General features: G+C 30.2%; 1 protein-coding gene across 1 annotated transcript in view; it reads right to left on the bottom strand.

The window, feature by feature from the left end:
* The window catches only part of LOC134236867 (uncharacterized), a 25,659-nt gene extending 20,008 nt beyond the window's left edge, over nt 1-5,651 (bottom strand). The window contains exons 1-7 of the mRNA XM_062719027.1: nt 5,577-5,651; nt 5,181-5,225; nt 3,760-3,839; nt 3,295-3,366; nt 2,749-2,875; nt 2,279-2,373; nt 1,477-1,545 (exon numbers count right to left, since the gene is read on the bottom strand). Of these exons, the coding sequence (XP_062575011.1) occupies nt 1,477-1,545; nt 2,279-2,373; nt 2,749-2,875; nt 3,295-3,366; nt 3,760-3,839; nt 5,181-5,225; nt 5,577-5,595 (507 nt within the window). The 5' untranslated portion in view covers nt 5,596-5,651. The remainder of the gene's footprint in view (nt 1-1,476; nt 1,546-2,278; nt 2,374-2,748; nt 2,876-3,294; nt 3,367-3,759; nt 3,840-5,180; nt 5,226-5,576) is intronic.
* Nucleotides 5,652-16,497: the final 10,846 nt, after the last annotated feature.

A 16,497-nucleotide genomic window follows, 5' to 3' on the forward strand; every position in this document is an offset into this window, starting at 1 on the left:
ATTGCAATTGATCGTTAAATTGTAGAATTAAAAAAAAGTTATTTTGTTTTCCTTTTTAGTAATAGTCCACCAAAATTTCACCAAATTGTATCTACATATACTTTCTAAGCTGGATTGTTCAAAATGTCATGGATATGATCTAGAAACTAGTCAATAATTTATTTATCGTATAAGTCTCAAAACAATTAAAACTAATGTTAGCGTCGCAACACACTTTGTCCCACTAAAGTCTATACGTAAAAACTGAAAAGAATCCAGGTTTCACAGTTTGCAAAATATGCTTCTACTTGAACACGAATGGAAACTGCTTGGAAATATTTTTTCAAAAAGAGGAAACTAATATCATGGTCACCTTTTTAGCTAAAATTAATCATTTGATAAGGATTCATAGATGTAAGCCTTACGATATAAAGGATAAAAGCCGGAATTTAAAACAAAACTAACAGGGAGACGGACAAAGTGGATATGCAATTCTTTAATCAAAAGAGGGGTGTACGCGCTAACGCGCTTAATAAAATACATGAAGCGTCGTACTTCATGTCCTCATGAATCTTCAAAAATGAAATTCTTTGCATTATATTTACATTATTAATTTTTTCTGATCGTATCTACAAATTTCAAATGTCATGTTTCAAAGCAAAACAGTTTGCACTATAGTTTTGACATCAAGTACGGTATTATTTCGTAACAATGGTGATATTCATGCTCATTCATGTTAGTTCATGACAAAATGAAGTTCCAAATCGAAACAATTGTTAATGAACATTACGTTTCTAGTTAAGTTTCAAGGTAAACGCAGAATTTCTTTTATTTCCACACTGGACAACAAAAACAAAAGCAACAAAAATTCTTTTTCTCCTACTTTGTTCGACATAAACTTCACAAATAAAGATAGATTGCAAATTGGGCTCTTAGATTCTGTGTAACACGATTATAAATCAACTAACAATTATTCCAGTTCTTTTTCAGTCAATGTAATTTTTCAGCCATATCCTTCGTTAAATTGATTTAAAAAGCAATAATTTTATAACGTTTCTATACGTTATCCTACTAGCTGGATTTCCAGACAAGATTTTTATACATTTCCTCATTACAACTTTGACACCAAGCAATATATGTTTTCGGTTTTAAAGAAACCTTTGTATACCCATTGTTTAAAGTTACCAATCAAGTGTCATTTATATTGATGTGAGTAGTAAATCGTGAATTACAGATATTTTAATTGAACTGACATTTTATAATATGATGAACATTACTCCAATGCTTAATGGTTCATCAACAGGAGCGTGTTTTACAAATACCCTTTATATCATGCTTATGACATTTATCCATCTTCAATATAAATTATATTTAACATCTCAATTAACTATGCTTTTTTAAACCCCTTTGCGTAAAAACGAATCTTACAAGGATAAAAACACTATGTTTGAGTTTTTCATGCATAGCATTTAAGTTTTCGTAATGAGTTCGACTTACATTCTGAAGTAAACATGACGACACATAGAACTTGTCCCCGAACTCCTCTTCTTCATGCAGATGACAAACCTTTTAAAAAGAAATATACATAGGATATACATAGCACAGAAGTTAAGAAAAGGTCAGTAAAAGATCAATGCGATAATATAAGTTTTTATAGCTTTGTTTCGAAAACCTTTATCATGTTTATCCTATTAATTATTAAATAAATTAAATAAAAATTCAAAAATATTTCAATTTGTCCAGTGGCCATTATCAAGCCAAGGCTGAATCAGGTAATGAAACAATAAGTGTTTAAAATATAAAGCGTCTTATATTCTCCCTCACCTCGTTCGTTTGAATATCAATTAATTAAGTGCCAATTAATCAACAAACACATGTGTCGTTTACAGGATGCTGCTGGATAGCTCTTTATTTTCAATATACAAATATTCTCAAGATCCAGAGATACTATATAATACATGTCAATTCCAAATCATCTATAGAAGATTCCATGTTTATATCATCCACAAAATATTCTTAATTCACAGTGTATCTTACTTTACATTCCAAGAACTAAGCGAGCGTAGATTAACGCACAACCCTGCGAACTGCTATTTTTACCAACAAATCACGTGACCCTAATTTCGAACACGCCACAACTATGGCCTCACATAAGTATAAAAAAATTGGTTTTCATATTACGTTTTTATATTGTCAAAACGTTTGCCTCGGTTTGGACAATATAAACAGTTCTTCTACCGTCCATTGACAAAACAAATAAATCAGAAAAGTGATTATAAAAATATAATTAAATTATTACCTGATCAAACTCGCAAACCTTGGCGTAACGACAGAGTTCCGGGTTGCTGCTCTGTTTACAGTTAAAACACAAAGGTCCACGTTGAATAGGAAACCCTTCAAGCAAAAACAAATGTTTTTCTCAATTTGGTATTTAATTTATGTAACGGTATATATATATATATATATATATATATATATATATATATATATATATATATATATATATATATATATATATATATATATATATATTGAAACAAAAAAATCCACAGTGCTCGGTAGTTTACAGGTAAATCTTTTTATATATATATATATATATATATATATATATATATATATATATATATATATATATATATATATATATATATATATATATATATATATATATATATATATATATATATAGTCCTATGTAGGTAAACAATTGTTATTGGAAGACATATAATTAAATCCACTTTTTTTTTTATGAAGAAATTTCCAATTTACCTGAAGAGTGACAACCTTGTATATTACAGGCATCAGATTTGCAGCAGTGTACACACTGTGGATTCTCACTTCCGGTCAAATGAGACAATTGACGTCTTTTAGCTGATATTTGACGGTCATGGCATATCTATATATAATCACAAGGTACAATCACAAGTACAGTATAAGGTTGAAATATCGACATACAATTTCTCTAATAAATATTTTCTATAAATTTTAAATAAAAAATATGCTTGGAAATAAATTTTGATAATCCTATCCTTCCTAGGTACAAAAAATATTATTGAGTACAGTAAATAATACAAAAAATACATGTACATGTATACTCAATAGGTGAATTATTCGCAGCCATATATCGTTGCATTTTTTAATTAAAGTCTCTGTAGCTGACTGTGGCGTAACTACCTGTAACACGATTTTTTCGGTTCATATTTGTACACTTGAGTATACACGAAAATGACATTTAAATCAATTTACAGTTGGCTTAGTAAAATGCATGAAAAACAGCAAATATTAATGTTAGCGATTGATAAAAAAAGTACTCACCCTTTCGGTGTAGCATCCCATATTGTAAAGCTGTTCTCCATTGATTGTCCTGAATTGTTCTATGTAGCATACCTTTTAATTAGAAATACACAAACCACAATAATTGCTTAAAAATAGTTGTTTATTCTTTTATTAAGACAACATTGAGATCGACATAATTTAAAATTTAAACTTGAAGACATTTTCTAGTCATCCAAACGTTAATTTGGTTCTTGACCATTACGTATTCAGTGGCGAAGTTTAAAATGATAAATCCAAAAGTAAATCTTTCCATTCCGAGTTGTTTTGTAAAATAGTTTAAAAATTGGAAAGTGAACAAACAATAATCTACCAATACATCGTAAAGGATGGGTCGAGTCATAACATGCGAAAAAATATAGTCTTTAATTTTTTGCATTATTAGAAGGAGAAAAAAACAAACAAATTCAGTCTATTTTACAAACTTAAGTCTTTAAAAATTCTTACATCACCCGTGGGACATTTTCTGATGAGATGACAGTGGAGAGGTGATACAGTATCTATACAGGATAAACAATGTAAGGATTCTAAAAGTAAAACCATATTACGAATTATATACAGTATTATATTCTAATAATAATTCTAAAAAAGAGACACACACTTCTAAAGAAAAAAAAGGGGGAATATCCTATCTTTTGTTATGGGAATACTTTAATACATATATAAATAAACTTTAAATTCCTTATAATCATATATTTTAAGAATATACCTTACATGTTTATACGATTTTTAGAAGGTTATATTTATGCGTTTGTTAAAATCAAATATTTATATACCTATTTAAGTCTTATCATTTGTTTTTCTTAAAATTATGAAAAATTCTTAGTTTTGCAACAGCATAGAGTACCTTTAATAAACAAAAAATGAAGTGATAAATATTTTTATAGCACTTTACAATTAAATTTCGTAACAGGATGGACATAAATGTCTTTCGTTGTCTCGAATTTGCCAGATTTTACAAAATTATGTTTTTATTCTACATTTCTTTCTCTTTTCTTAACCAATAAATTTAGAAAAAGTCAATTTTTATTTAAATTGTAGATTTCATTGTCCATCCAATTACACTGTTTTGTCGATCCTGTTACTGTTTTGTCTTTAAAGTACTGTTACCAGTATATTTTCCTAGTTTAAATTGCTTTGGCAGAGCACCTATTTAAATAACTTTCTGTAATTTTTTATTCTAATCACAAAAATAGTGTACAAGAATGTTTTTTTCAACTATAGTATATAAACATTCCGCAATAAGGTTTTTTATGAAGAGAAACTGTAGATTTTGCTTCTGCTTGGTATATGGTAGTTTGACATGCTTTTAAACGCTCATATATTAGATGAATGTCAAACATCTTGGCATTCAATGATAATTTTTTCATTTTTTAACAATATACAAAAGATTATTTGATGAAAATTTTGAAATAGAGTTTTACAAAAGTAACAGGAAGGACATTAAAGTTTAAATGACTAAGATAAAATATCAATATTTTTTTAAAGAAATATATTATTTTCTGCAATGCAGTGGATTTTAGTAGTTTATTACTGTATTATTCAAATAAAGTTGAAAAAATCATAGTAAAACCACTTTCATTTTTCAAAAATATGTCATTCAAAAATGAACCTTTTTTGAAAATGACCCATATAAAGTCCTTGACTGTTACTAATAAATTGCCATATGCTGATCGCAAGATAAGGTTTTCCCCATTCTTTCACATTTCGTTTCAATTTTTGTTTTTTTTTTTTGAAAAAAAAATGTCCGAAAGGTGTTTGCTTTCTTAATAATAACTTAAGTCATTCAACAAGACTTTCATGATCAAACAATTTCTGGAAAAAGACATGATATTATGATGTAATGTAAGATGAGAAATATATATTACCTGCAGTACACCATTGAATGTAAATGTAAATAAGGACGATTGACGCTGAAAATTAAACGAAAAAGGTTATGTGCTATAATTATTTATGTTATATATTCATTATACATATCATATTCATTATTTTCATATTCAAAATAGTATTTCTAACTGCTACTTAAAAAATTTACAGCAATTTTCATTGGTCATTATACACAAAGAAAGTTAAATTCGACTTAAATATATTTTACTATGCAAGTTATTCGTGGATGCATTTCCAGAGAATATCCAGATTTAAGTAAAGGAAATATTTTAGTCCAAAATAGGTAAATATGTGATTCATTGAAGTTTAAAAGAAAGTAAATGTGTCATTATAAAATTGATAAGTGATTAATCAATAAAATTATATTCAGAATCTACCTTTGAAGAAATGGTCCATCGTCTTGGCTCTCCAGAATACCTAAAACTGTACAATAACCTCACAGCCAAGAGGTCGTTTATCTATTTCTTATCATTTTTGTCAGTCGATTACGGCACAATCACTGTTTGAGGTCATTAGTTTGAATAGGCGGGACTTTCCGTCAACAATGTAATGGAATTTGGCAGAGAAACTCAAAATATGATGTAAATGACGTAATTGTTTTTAAAAAATTGTAATCTCATTCAATCCGTATGCTCTGAACGCGTCGCTCAAAATCCAAGACGGAGGTGTAGACGCACGTTAATATAGGATACACATAAAAAGTCTTCGGTTACTTAGAATAATAATTACATGAGCTAAATCTGTTTTTATATTACATCTCAATAATCCTTTTTGTGTGTTAAGAACTATATTTTATAAAAGACTGATATTTTGGGTTGATATGTATGTTGGATTTCTCATATTAAACCGATTAATCGTGAAGATGTTGAAGAAGATGGTGTGTCACAAAGTTTGGACATTCAATGTCACAAAGTTCTTAAAATTCGTAAAATGGCAAATTTTGTAATGCTGGGTGAAAAATTAATGTTGAAAATTATTTTAAATTCTACAAAATGTTGCCATGATATTAATAGAAAAATCTCTAGACAGAAATTTAACTTGCGGTGTCTTAAATTTTAACAATAATTGCTGTTTCACATATATGTACAACATGTACATGTAGCTATATGTCACAAATGAATTTGACGACAAACTAAATTCCAGCAATTACTTTCATTTTAAGAATTCATTTTTCTAATTTGGCAGCAAACGACATTAAATACAAAATGTGCAAAATCAAAACTTTATTTAGATATCAAACTAAATTGATTCTATAAAACGGTATTTGTTTTACAGGCTTTTTACAATGTCAACATAAATGTCACACAATGTCCAAAAGTAATAAATCTAACTATAATTGTATAAATGTGGTAAAATAAATAATATGTATAGTCATTAAAATTAGACATATTAAAAATTTTAAGATTTTTATGAAATGTGCATCTCTTTAAAAAGTTATTAGTATATTCCAAAATAATATTAAATGGAATGGTGACAAGATCCTAACAAAATATAAATGTCAACGTAAATGTTACACATGTAAAAATTTGGCGTTTTGACGTCATTACGATATTACGTTCAATGTATAAAACGTAACCTAAAGCGTCAAAAGATAGTTTTCCCAAATAAACTTACTCTTTAAACTTCCTCTTATTACTGATGAGCCTGATATGGATAAAAGAAAACTGTACCAATAACGATTAATTTTAAGAATAACTTTAGGTTTTGAAAGTTGTATTTATATATATAAAAGTAAAACATGTACAGTGTATACTGTGGTACACTGTATAAGTATAAAACTATATATCCTTGTACCATTCAGAGTCCGAATTAATTAAAGACACGAGAAAAAAAAATCACACAAACCAAAATTTATGCAAGAATATGATTTCAAATTTTAATAACCTGACAGTTAAGTGTGTCAACTCTATTTGATGCTGTTATAAACTGTTCTACATGGCGAGTGTACATTGAATAGTCCAATATTGAATTAGGGTTAGGGGTTGTCCGAGGTTGTGATTTAAATAAAGTATCACATTTTCACAACAAAAGTTCTTTTTGTCATTTACCCGGTAGCATCGTATGAAATGAAAAAAAATGTATTTTAATATATTTTAAACAAAAAATAGGTGTATAGATTTACATATGAATTGCCGACATTTGGAAACAGGGTAAGGCGAGATCGGCTATATTACCTTATTTCCTGTAATTAAAAATATTTGTTTTTCATTTATATATTTGGTTATAAGCAATGGGTCCTTCCTTTTCGTGATTTATTTAGTGATGTTTCATTTTTTCTTATTTAAAAAAAAAATGCTTTTAAACTCATTTAAACCGAACTAAATGGTACTAGTACCTAGTAACAATTTATTTAAACAAAATTAGTTTAGGGATAGGATAATGCCTCTATACAATCTCTTCAATCTGATTAAAATCTTACCCCGCCGTCACCAAAATTCCTCAATTTAATTATATAAATCTAAATCTTGATGAACGCATATACGAAACGTTGTTTGAAACACTCTTTGCTTCCATTTATAAGTATGGAAAGGGCTTACAATCCCTAAAGCAGGTAAACTGCATAGGTATCCAAAGAAGTAGGAAACCTTCGATCATTGATCTGTGAGCTAGGCACGTACGTTGCAAAGCTTATAAAAGGGGGGTGGAGAGGAGAAAACTGGAATATTTTTCGAATAAATACAACTGAAACCTCTAATTAAAGTCCACTTCATCGAAAATTCTTTTCATGGAGAACTAAAAGTGAGGGAGAGGGAGGGGTTGATTCTCAGGTTCGGTACCTCTTCTTTTTTAAAACTAAATCATTTGAAATATTTAGATCTACGAGAAAAGTACTCAGTATGTAAGGGTCTATGTAATGGCTCAAGATGGGATGGGAATAGGGACTTTGAACGAAAAAATTAATTCAGTGCTAAACCAGCGATATACATGTAGTTACAATCGTACAACTTACTGAAAACAAAGGACAGGTTCGAGGCCCTACTGATACGATATAGAAATGTTTCGAATTTATCTGAATTGAATTAAAAGCACATCAATTTAAGATGCGATGTCGAACAAAGTTTGTTAAATGTACACAGCTTTTTATTAAATGAGACAAACCATGCTTATATTTTCCACCCGCAACATGCATACAAAAGGGCAGAGAGAGAGAGAGAGAGAGAGAGAGAGAGAGAGAGAGAGAGAGAGAGTTGAGACCTAAAATATCTGCATCAAAGTAGGGCCACGTATAATATATATTTCCCTTTTGGATTTTTCTGAAAATAGGAGCCCTTTTTTCGCAGATTAAACCAGACACATTTTAAATTTTTTTTAATATAGACTATATGAGGAGAAACATTAGTAAAATACAGTTGATACTTTGTAAGTCCATGCATATGATGATACCCGACTAGAAGAGAATTTCATTTAATCCCGGGATCAATTAAGATTAACTTATAAATATTGAATAAAGCCAGGTATATAAAATCATGAAAACTATTTTACCTTTACTCTAGAAACATCCAACACATATTGAAAAAATAACATAACAGAATAATTTATTTGCTGTATTATATATCTACATTGAACTACATATGAGAACTTAATTACATGTGTCTTCAATGAATTGCACTATATAATTCGCGGTATTACTGGGTTTTTATCTTTTCTTCCTAAAAAAAAAGTTAGCGAAAAAAGCAACGTCAAATTAATTTTCTAGAACTTCACGTTAAATACGTCATTTTGACGTTACTGAAACTGACACCAACACCGTGCGCAACGTATATACGCCTCGGATCTTTCGATTCGGGCGCATAAAAATCATCAACTATCACATCCTATGAAGATATCAACATATTGAAAAAAAAGTCATTTGTTTTGGTAAAGGCCGGTATACACGATGAGATTTTTATAGTGTAATACAAGTATTATAATACTGTTGTATTAAACAACTTCTTTCCTGTTCACACGCTAATACATATCTTATAAGATTGTAAAAAGACTTAAGATATTTCCCCGGGTTTTCCCAAAATGATAAGAAACATTTTGATTAAACAGTATGTTCCCAGTTTTAATTCAGAGAAATAACTGAAATTTGCACACTGAAGATATTCTAAAAATCTTCTTCCCCTTCCCTTAAAACTACACTTACATGTAAGTCGGCTATTCTTCTTTACTATATGTGTTTTCTACTTATTAGCAATTATAAAATAGGAAAAAAATCAACATGTTAGTGCGAGTACATATGATAAGTTGAAAGTGAGAGGTAAATTAAGACATCTATTAAGAAACAAAGCATTGCTTTCTTCTTAAGTACAGGTGATACAAACAATGTTTTTTTTTTTTGGAGGAAATTTAATGAAATATATGGAGATAACGAGCAGTATTCAAGGTAAAAAGTCCATAAAACAATACATTCAAAATAATAGCAGAGCAAACACGAACCTAAAAAAAAATCAGAGGTAATATAAGGTACCATGGAGGAGAGAGCATCCCCTGCCAACCTGTCACAACCGCCGTGTGCTCCTTGTCATTGGGAAATAACTGAAAAATCCGTCGTCATTTCAGTGTAAAATTAATGGATTTACGATTAATTTACCGGTTAAACTGCACATATTTACCCGGTATATAAATACAGAAATTTAGTAAATTTAAATTTTTTCCTCAAATTTCTACTTTTTTGTACAGAATTTTGTTCTGAAAAAAAGTTATATCACGGACTTTTTTATTGAAACATTTAAAGCGCACGTATTTTCAAAATCTGTAGCTAATCATTGTAAATATTTAAGGAATATACCAGTTATACTTAGGTAGCTATTAATTTCATTCCTTATAAAGTAATTTTCCACTAATATAATGTATTAAAATGATGTCAAGTAATCTTTAAAAATGCTGTCGCCCACATGGCACAGTGGTTAGAGGGTCTGCTCCGTAGTCGCGAAGTAAGGAGTTGATCCTTACCCGGTCCAAATCCCAATGTGGGACGTGGAGACCGGTCCTTCGGATGACACCGTATTTATAAACCGAGGTCCCGTGTCATAGTGGCAATACATGTAAAGATGCTGTCATGAAAAATATCCCTCATTGCTTAATGGCCCTGAAGACCGAGTAAAAGACAAAATTTGCAGCTCGACACCAGTCAGAAGTGGCATCTTCATATGATTGAAACATTCTCAAGAGGGACGTTAAGCAATATACAATCAATAAATCAATCAAAAATGCCTTGAAATTGAGCGTATTAAATGTAACGTCAGGCTGATTTAAACGTTGACATAAGTCAATAAGACGTATGCAACACAGGTTATACGATATAGACTGATTTAAAAAAAAATAAATCATATGACGGGTTGCAAACAAAATTAAATTATTTATTTTTAATTTTTAAGAGGGCTGACAGTACCGGAGTCTACTTCCCTGTGAAAAAACTCTGCAAAGCACAATCAACGCCAAAATATAATTGTGAAGGAGGCTGGAGATACAGTTCCGAATGGAAAAAGAAACACCCCGAAAGTTTTATGTGTGGAAAGCCTTGGGTTTCCTCTGGGACATTGTTTATCTGCTAAAATTGGACAATTGCGAAGTGGACTTCGGTCTTTAGACTTTTTAGGCGCACTTTTAAAGGGTCAATTTATAACAATTCATCTTAAATCTTTAATAATTCTTAATGAACTTAAGGGGGGCGACTGGGGTTTCAAGTGCGCAGTACTTCGCACATCAAAGTAAAAGGAAGGGTTTTTATTGTTTAATAGCAATTTTTTCCCCCCGCCAAATTGATACAATTTAACAAGATTAAGATATGACAGGGGGAAAAATAATAATTTTTTTAATATTATTGATCTTTAAAACAATTTTTCATCGATTGACGTTGTGATTTTGTGTTAAGGGTTGTATGATAAACTGAAGCTCTGAAAGAAGAGGTAATAAAAATAAGTAAAAGAATCAAACATATTTGTATTTGAAATTTAATTAATAAAAACATGAAAAGTTGAAAATTTCACGATCATCTTTATTTCTTTTTGTTTGCATAAATTCCCTGTTGTATTTTGTAATTCTCCATAAAACAAGAAAAATCGGTAATTTTTGGCATTTAGAGATGACCCCTCATGAAAGCTAAATATAGTCATATATCATAATATCAAGAAGCCTATTGTAGTATCTGTATAATTTGATTGAATATGTCAAAAATGGCACATTCGGAGTTCTATATAATCCTATAAGAAATGTACTTGTATTTTGAGATGGTCACTGAAAATTTTTTCTCCCCAAACTTGGCATGTACACTGAAGTCAATGTAAGTAGCATAATTATGCAGCGTTAATAGGAACTGCATTATTATGCTATTAAATAAAAGAGTTTCTCTGTTGTATTTTCCACACAATAAAACCCAGGTCGCCCCCCCCCCCCAATCGCGTTTAATTAAATTCACATTTTGATCCCTGAAGCAGAGGGATCCCCGACTTCTGACGTCACAGTTATATTTTCTCACTGCGATTGCAGCACTGCTCAATGACCAAATCTTAACTAATTCTAAATTGATACGTATGATGGTTCGCTATTTCGACAAGGTATTGTCGGTTAACAATGGTTAATTCCATTCTTTTGTCGATGCGATATTTCATATTTGGATATTTTAATTGAAATGACGTTAACGGTGATCTAAAATACAAACAGAAACAAGATATGTTTGTGAAACACTATGCGCCCGGCGGCAACAAAGTTAACAAACAAACATATTTAAGCATGAAGGTCACAGTCAATGTCACAAGGTTATTGATCTTGGTTTCATTTAAAGAACTTGCTTTAGTGAACCAAGTATACCAAATATGAAGTCTCTATCTCTCATTGTTCAAAAGTTATGGTGAAGGTTTTAAAAATGCTACTGTTAGCATATACGAAACAGTCAAGGTCACAAGGTCATTGACCTTGGTATCATGTGGAAGGGTTTGTTAAGTGGAGTATACATGCCAAATATGAAGTCTCTATCTTTCATGGTTCAAAAGTTATGGTGAAGGTTAAAGTTTGCCGACAAAAAAGCTATATTTAGCGTATAGGTCACAGTCAAGGTCACAAGGTCATTGAACATGGTGATGAAGTCTCTATCTTTTATGGTTCAAAGGTTATGGCAAAGGTTAAAGTTTGCAGAAAAAATATTTTTAGTATATAGGTCACAGTCAAAGTGACAAGATCATTGATCTTGGTGTCATTTGAAAAAGCTTAATTAGTGGATTATGCATACCAAATATGAAGTCTCTGTCATTCATGGTTCAAAAGTAATGCCGAAAGTTAAAGTTTGCAGACAAACAGATAAACAGACAAACAGACAGACAGACAGGACAAAAACAATATACGCCTCGGATCTTCCGATCCAGGTATCTGCCACACGGCAGATATGACAAGTTAACAGAGGATGCTCACTCCTTCATTGACTCTCGTCTAGCGGCGAGAAGCTTAAAGTTTTCACAAGGTTTACCTCCCTTTTGTATCATGAACGCTCACAAAAATTATAATTAAAGCAACTAACGTTTCGCTACTATTCTATTCTTTTTTAATTAAATCTTCAATTAATATGAAACATATTTTCAAAAACTATTTCTCAATCTGTTTCCATCGATCAAGATCTCTATAAAGGCAAAATACACAAGATTAGATTGAGTGGAAAGTATTCTTTCAATGTATCATATAGTAGACCATAAATGTTTTATCCGTAATCTAGCATGTTTAATAAAAAGGCCTATTCTGTACATTAAAATAGCATTCTTTTTACACAAACTGTCAAGCAAGTAGAATCATGCCAAACATTCATTATATACTGTCCGTGTACATAAATTAGTGTATTTAAAATTTAGCGCAACCACTGGATAGTGAGTGATTAGCGCAATCATGAATTAGCGCGACACATGTAAGAGCTTTATATTTATGTGGATAAAATTTTTTTTAACGGTATTCATGAATTAGCGTATTACTCTCCCCAACAAAGCCGCTAATTTAAAATATAAAGCCTGCTTTTTAATTACACATACAGTAATACGAGCAATAAATGAACTAGTGGTGTCTTCTGGTCATCATTTGTGAGGAAACAAAGTCCGTGCCCGATAAAAATACTCCATTCCAAGGATTGGCCCATTTATGTGACCCATAAACTCCATTTAAGTAGGCCTGGTGGCAGTTGTTAAACCACCACCCACCTTCTGTGTAGGATTTGAAACAATTCCGTGACTCTGAGGAAGTGTGATCCGGGGTCATGAAGGTTTGATTTCTGTGATACCATAATTGATCTCCTGCAATCAGAAAAAGATAACAAAAATGCAATTTGAATGATAACAATTAAAGCAAAATGAGTTGCATGTTTTACATTTGGAAATGTTGTTGCAAATGTGTAATAAACTATTTCAATAACAGAAAAAAGAAAATTTATAAACTTTTGTTGTTCATATTTGTAATGGAAGAACTCTTCAAAAGCTTTGTTTGAATCAACATTACATTATTGTCGTCCTGTACAATAATGATTTCTTATATAATACTGTATATTTGATTGTACAGAAATTTTTCTGATGAAACATTTTTAAACTTCGTTTTGGTCTTATTGATCATAAGGGTTTAAATTACATTCAAATCAATCATGATATCACAATTTACTTGCAAAATAAAATTTTCAAAAATGCAGCTCATATTGCTTTAAGTACAATGTTTTATAAACACAATCTAAAATTTCATTAAACATCATGTTCTGATGGGTAAATTTTAAAGAAAGAAAAAAAAAACCCACAATACGTCTTAAATATTTCTTTTCTCTCCCGGTTTATTTAATTAATAAGATTAGTCTATTCTTTTAAATGAAAACTAACTGCTTTTAATTGTTCTTTTGTTAGATCGTTATTCTTTAAAATTCAACGACGCGGAAGGAAATGGAAATATAATCATGTTAATTATCAATATACACTAGCATACCAAAAATCAACTCAATATTTGCCAAGTGATTATAAAAATATTCCAAAAGTTCGGAAACCAAGAGGGACAGAAAGGCAGAAGGGATAAACGGATAATTTTTCTGTTAAGGAACTAATAAGGCGAATGTTTGTTGAAGAATCTGTCTCAAATACTGGCTGATCACTTAATTTTCGCGAGCTCTTATTTTCAAGATAGGCATTTATTCTTGATGAGGAGGACAAAGAGCTCGGTTCATGTTATGCATAAAATTGCCCTGTATGTATAGCAATTGATTGATTAACACTTGATGTTCTATTTGAAGCATTTAAATAGAGTCTTAGTGCTTTCATTTCCTATAAAAATGTTCTCCTAAAAGTCCAGGTCTTAGAGAACTGACGTTTTGAAATCGTGATGTTCTTGGATTTTAAGGTAAATAGGAATATTTGTGTTCTTTAAAGGAAGAAAAATAATATAAGGGCACTCTCTGATCTAAAAAATAAAATATGTATTTAAATCCTCAGAAACAGTTCTTTCGTTTACTATCTGCATATTTTAGATCAGAGGTTTAGCTCTATATTAAATATGGATTAATAGCTTTTAAAAATTGGCTGTTTTTGTAGAATATGAGGAAATTGACGCATTTCCTGACGTCACAATACATTGACTAGCCAGAAAATTACGTCATATTTGATAGATACGCAATCTATAAAAATCTAAGTTATATTCAATGCATTGTTTACTAAAACTAAGTAGTTTAGTTTTTAAGAAATTCATAGGACTAAAAAAGAAAGCAAAGGTGAACCTTGTTCTTATCACGAATGGCGGTTATTGTTCTATGTAATCCTAAGGAATTAAAGGTACTTGGACACAGATTTGAAGTTAATATTTTCTCTATAATATTATGACTGATATATTTTAATAGCATTTCTTAAAAGCAAGTTTTAATAACTTTTAAATGAAATAAGATTTTTAATTAATTTTTTTGTGAAATGCTATAAAAATATATCAGTCGTAATATAAATATTATAGAGAAAATGTTAACTTCAAATCTGTGTCCAAGTACCTTTAAAACAATTATACGCGAAAATTAAACTTTTGCGAGCACACTTTCTCGCGTCATTACGCGAAAAAAGGTTTTCTCGAATAAAAAGTGATTTACAATAGATTTAGACAGGCCCTATAGGGCAGGCTCTATATTTTTCTCGTGCGAAAGAATGTTAAATACATATATACACTGTACATATAATATCATAACAGCAACAGCATTTTTTTTATAATCCTTGTTTAATCAAAAATAATAGTCCATCACGAAGATATGTATTTAGGGGAATAATAAATGAAGGTAAAACAACAAAATGAAAACCTCTTATTTTTAAAACTTATATCCCTTTCTTCATTAAAAAAGCAGAGTCTTCTGCGGCAAAGTTTTCCGAGCACACATAGTTAATACTGCTTTATCAAAATATTTGAAAGATGAAAATGATATGTAATTATAAGCAAAGCAGAGCCAAATCAAAAATGAAAAAAAAAACAGAGGTCCATATCATACTGTAGAACATCACGTGTTGTTAGGGTACTCTCGGCAACTAATATCAAAACATATGATGAACATATATATAAAGACCATCAGGTGGAAAACTGTTATTTTTACACAAAATAAACGGGAGTTTTGTCCCATGTAAATTCGGTTTAAAGACAGTTTCCATGTTGCAAATAAAATTTATTAACTTCAAACATTTATCTTTCTTTGTTTCTGATATCCTAAGATAGCTATATATGACAAGAAAAGATAAACATGTTTGTGCAATATATAAAGAGTGTCTTATTATTTTGTTACTTGCTGTCCCATTGGAGTAAGAACCCAGATGTAATCTATAGTCATCTTCCGCGCCACTGATCCGGAAGTCCGAGTAATACTGGAAGTAATGGTGTCCATTTGTATGTTGTAATTTAACGTAAAGGGAAGATGAGTTGAGCGTTAAAGCATGTAATGCATCATTTCCTAAATTGACAAAGAAATTAATGTACTTTCACCAGAAAGAGAGATAATGTAAAAAGCTACATTGAGAATTATCTGTCCATACGGTTTAATTGAAACATGGTATACATACATTTGTATATAGGCCAAAAAAAATTAATCAATAGTTTCCGATGCCAAAAATATTCAGAATTCTATGCGGCGGTAGGTTTTTTTTAAAAGCAGGTTTAACACCTTTTTAAAAGCCATTTATTAAATAAAATGGTAATATCTACCAATCCTTAATTTTTGTTCTCTGAAATTGGTTGTAACATGTACTCAACTTTACATAATGTTACTCCAAAAATTTATCTAAAAGTTAATTATCAATAATAAAATACTGAAAATTTAGAAGAAATGCATAATTTTTCTAATAA

Source organism: Saccostrea cucullata, unplaced genomic scaffold, assembly GCF_032062105.1.
Source record: "Saccostrea cucullata isolate Sc308-1 unplaced genomic scaffold, CSIRO_AGI_Scuc_v1 ctg1772, whole genome shotgun sequence".
NCBI lineage: Eukaryota > Metazoa > Mollusca > Bivalvia > Ostreida > Ostreidae > Saccostrea > Saccostrea cuccullata.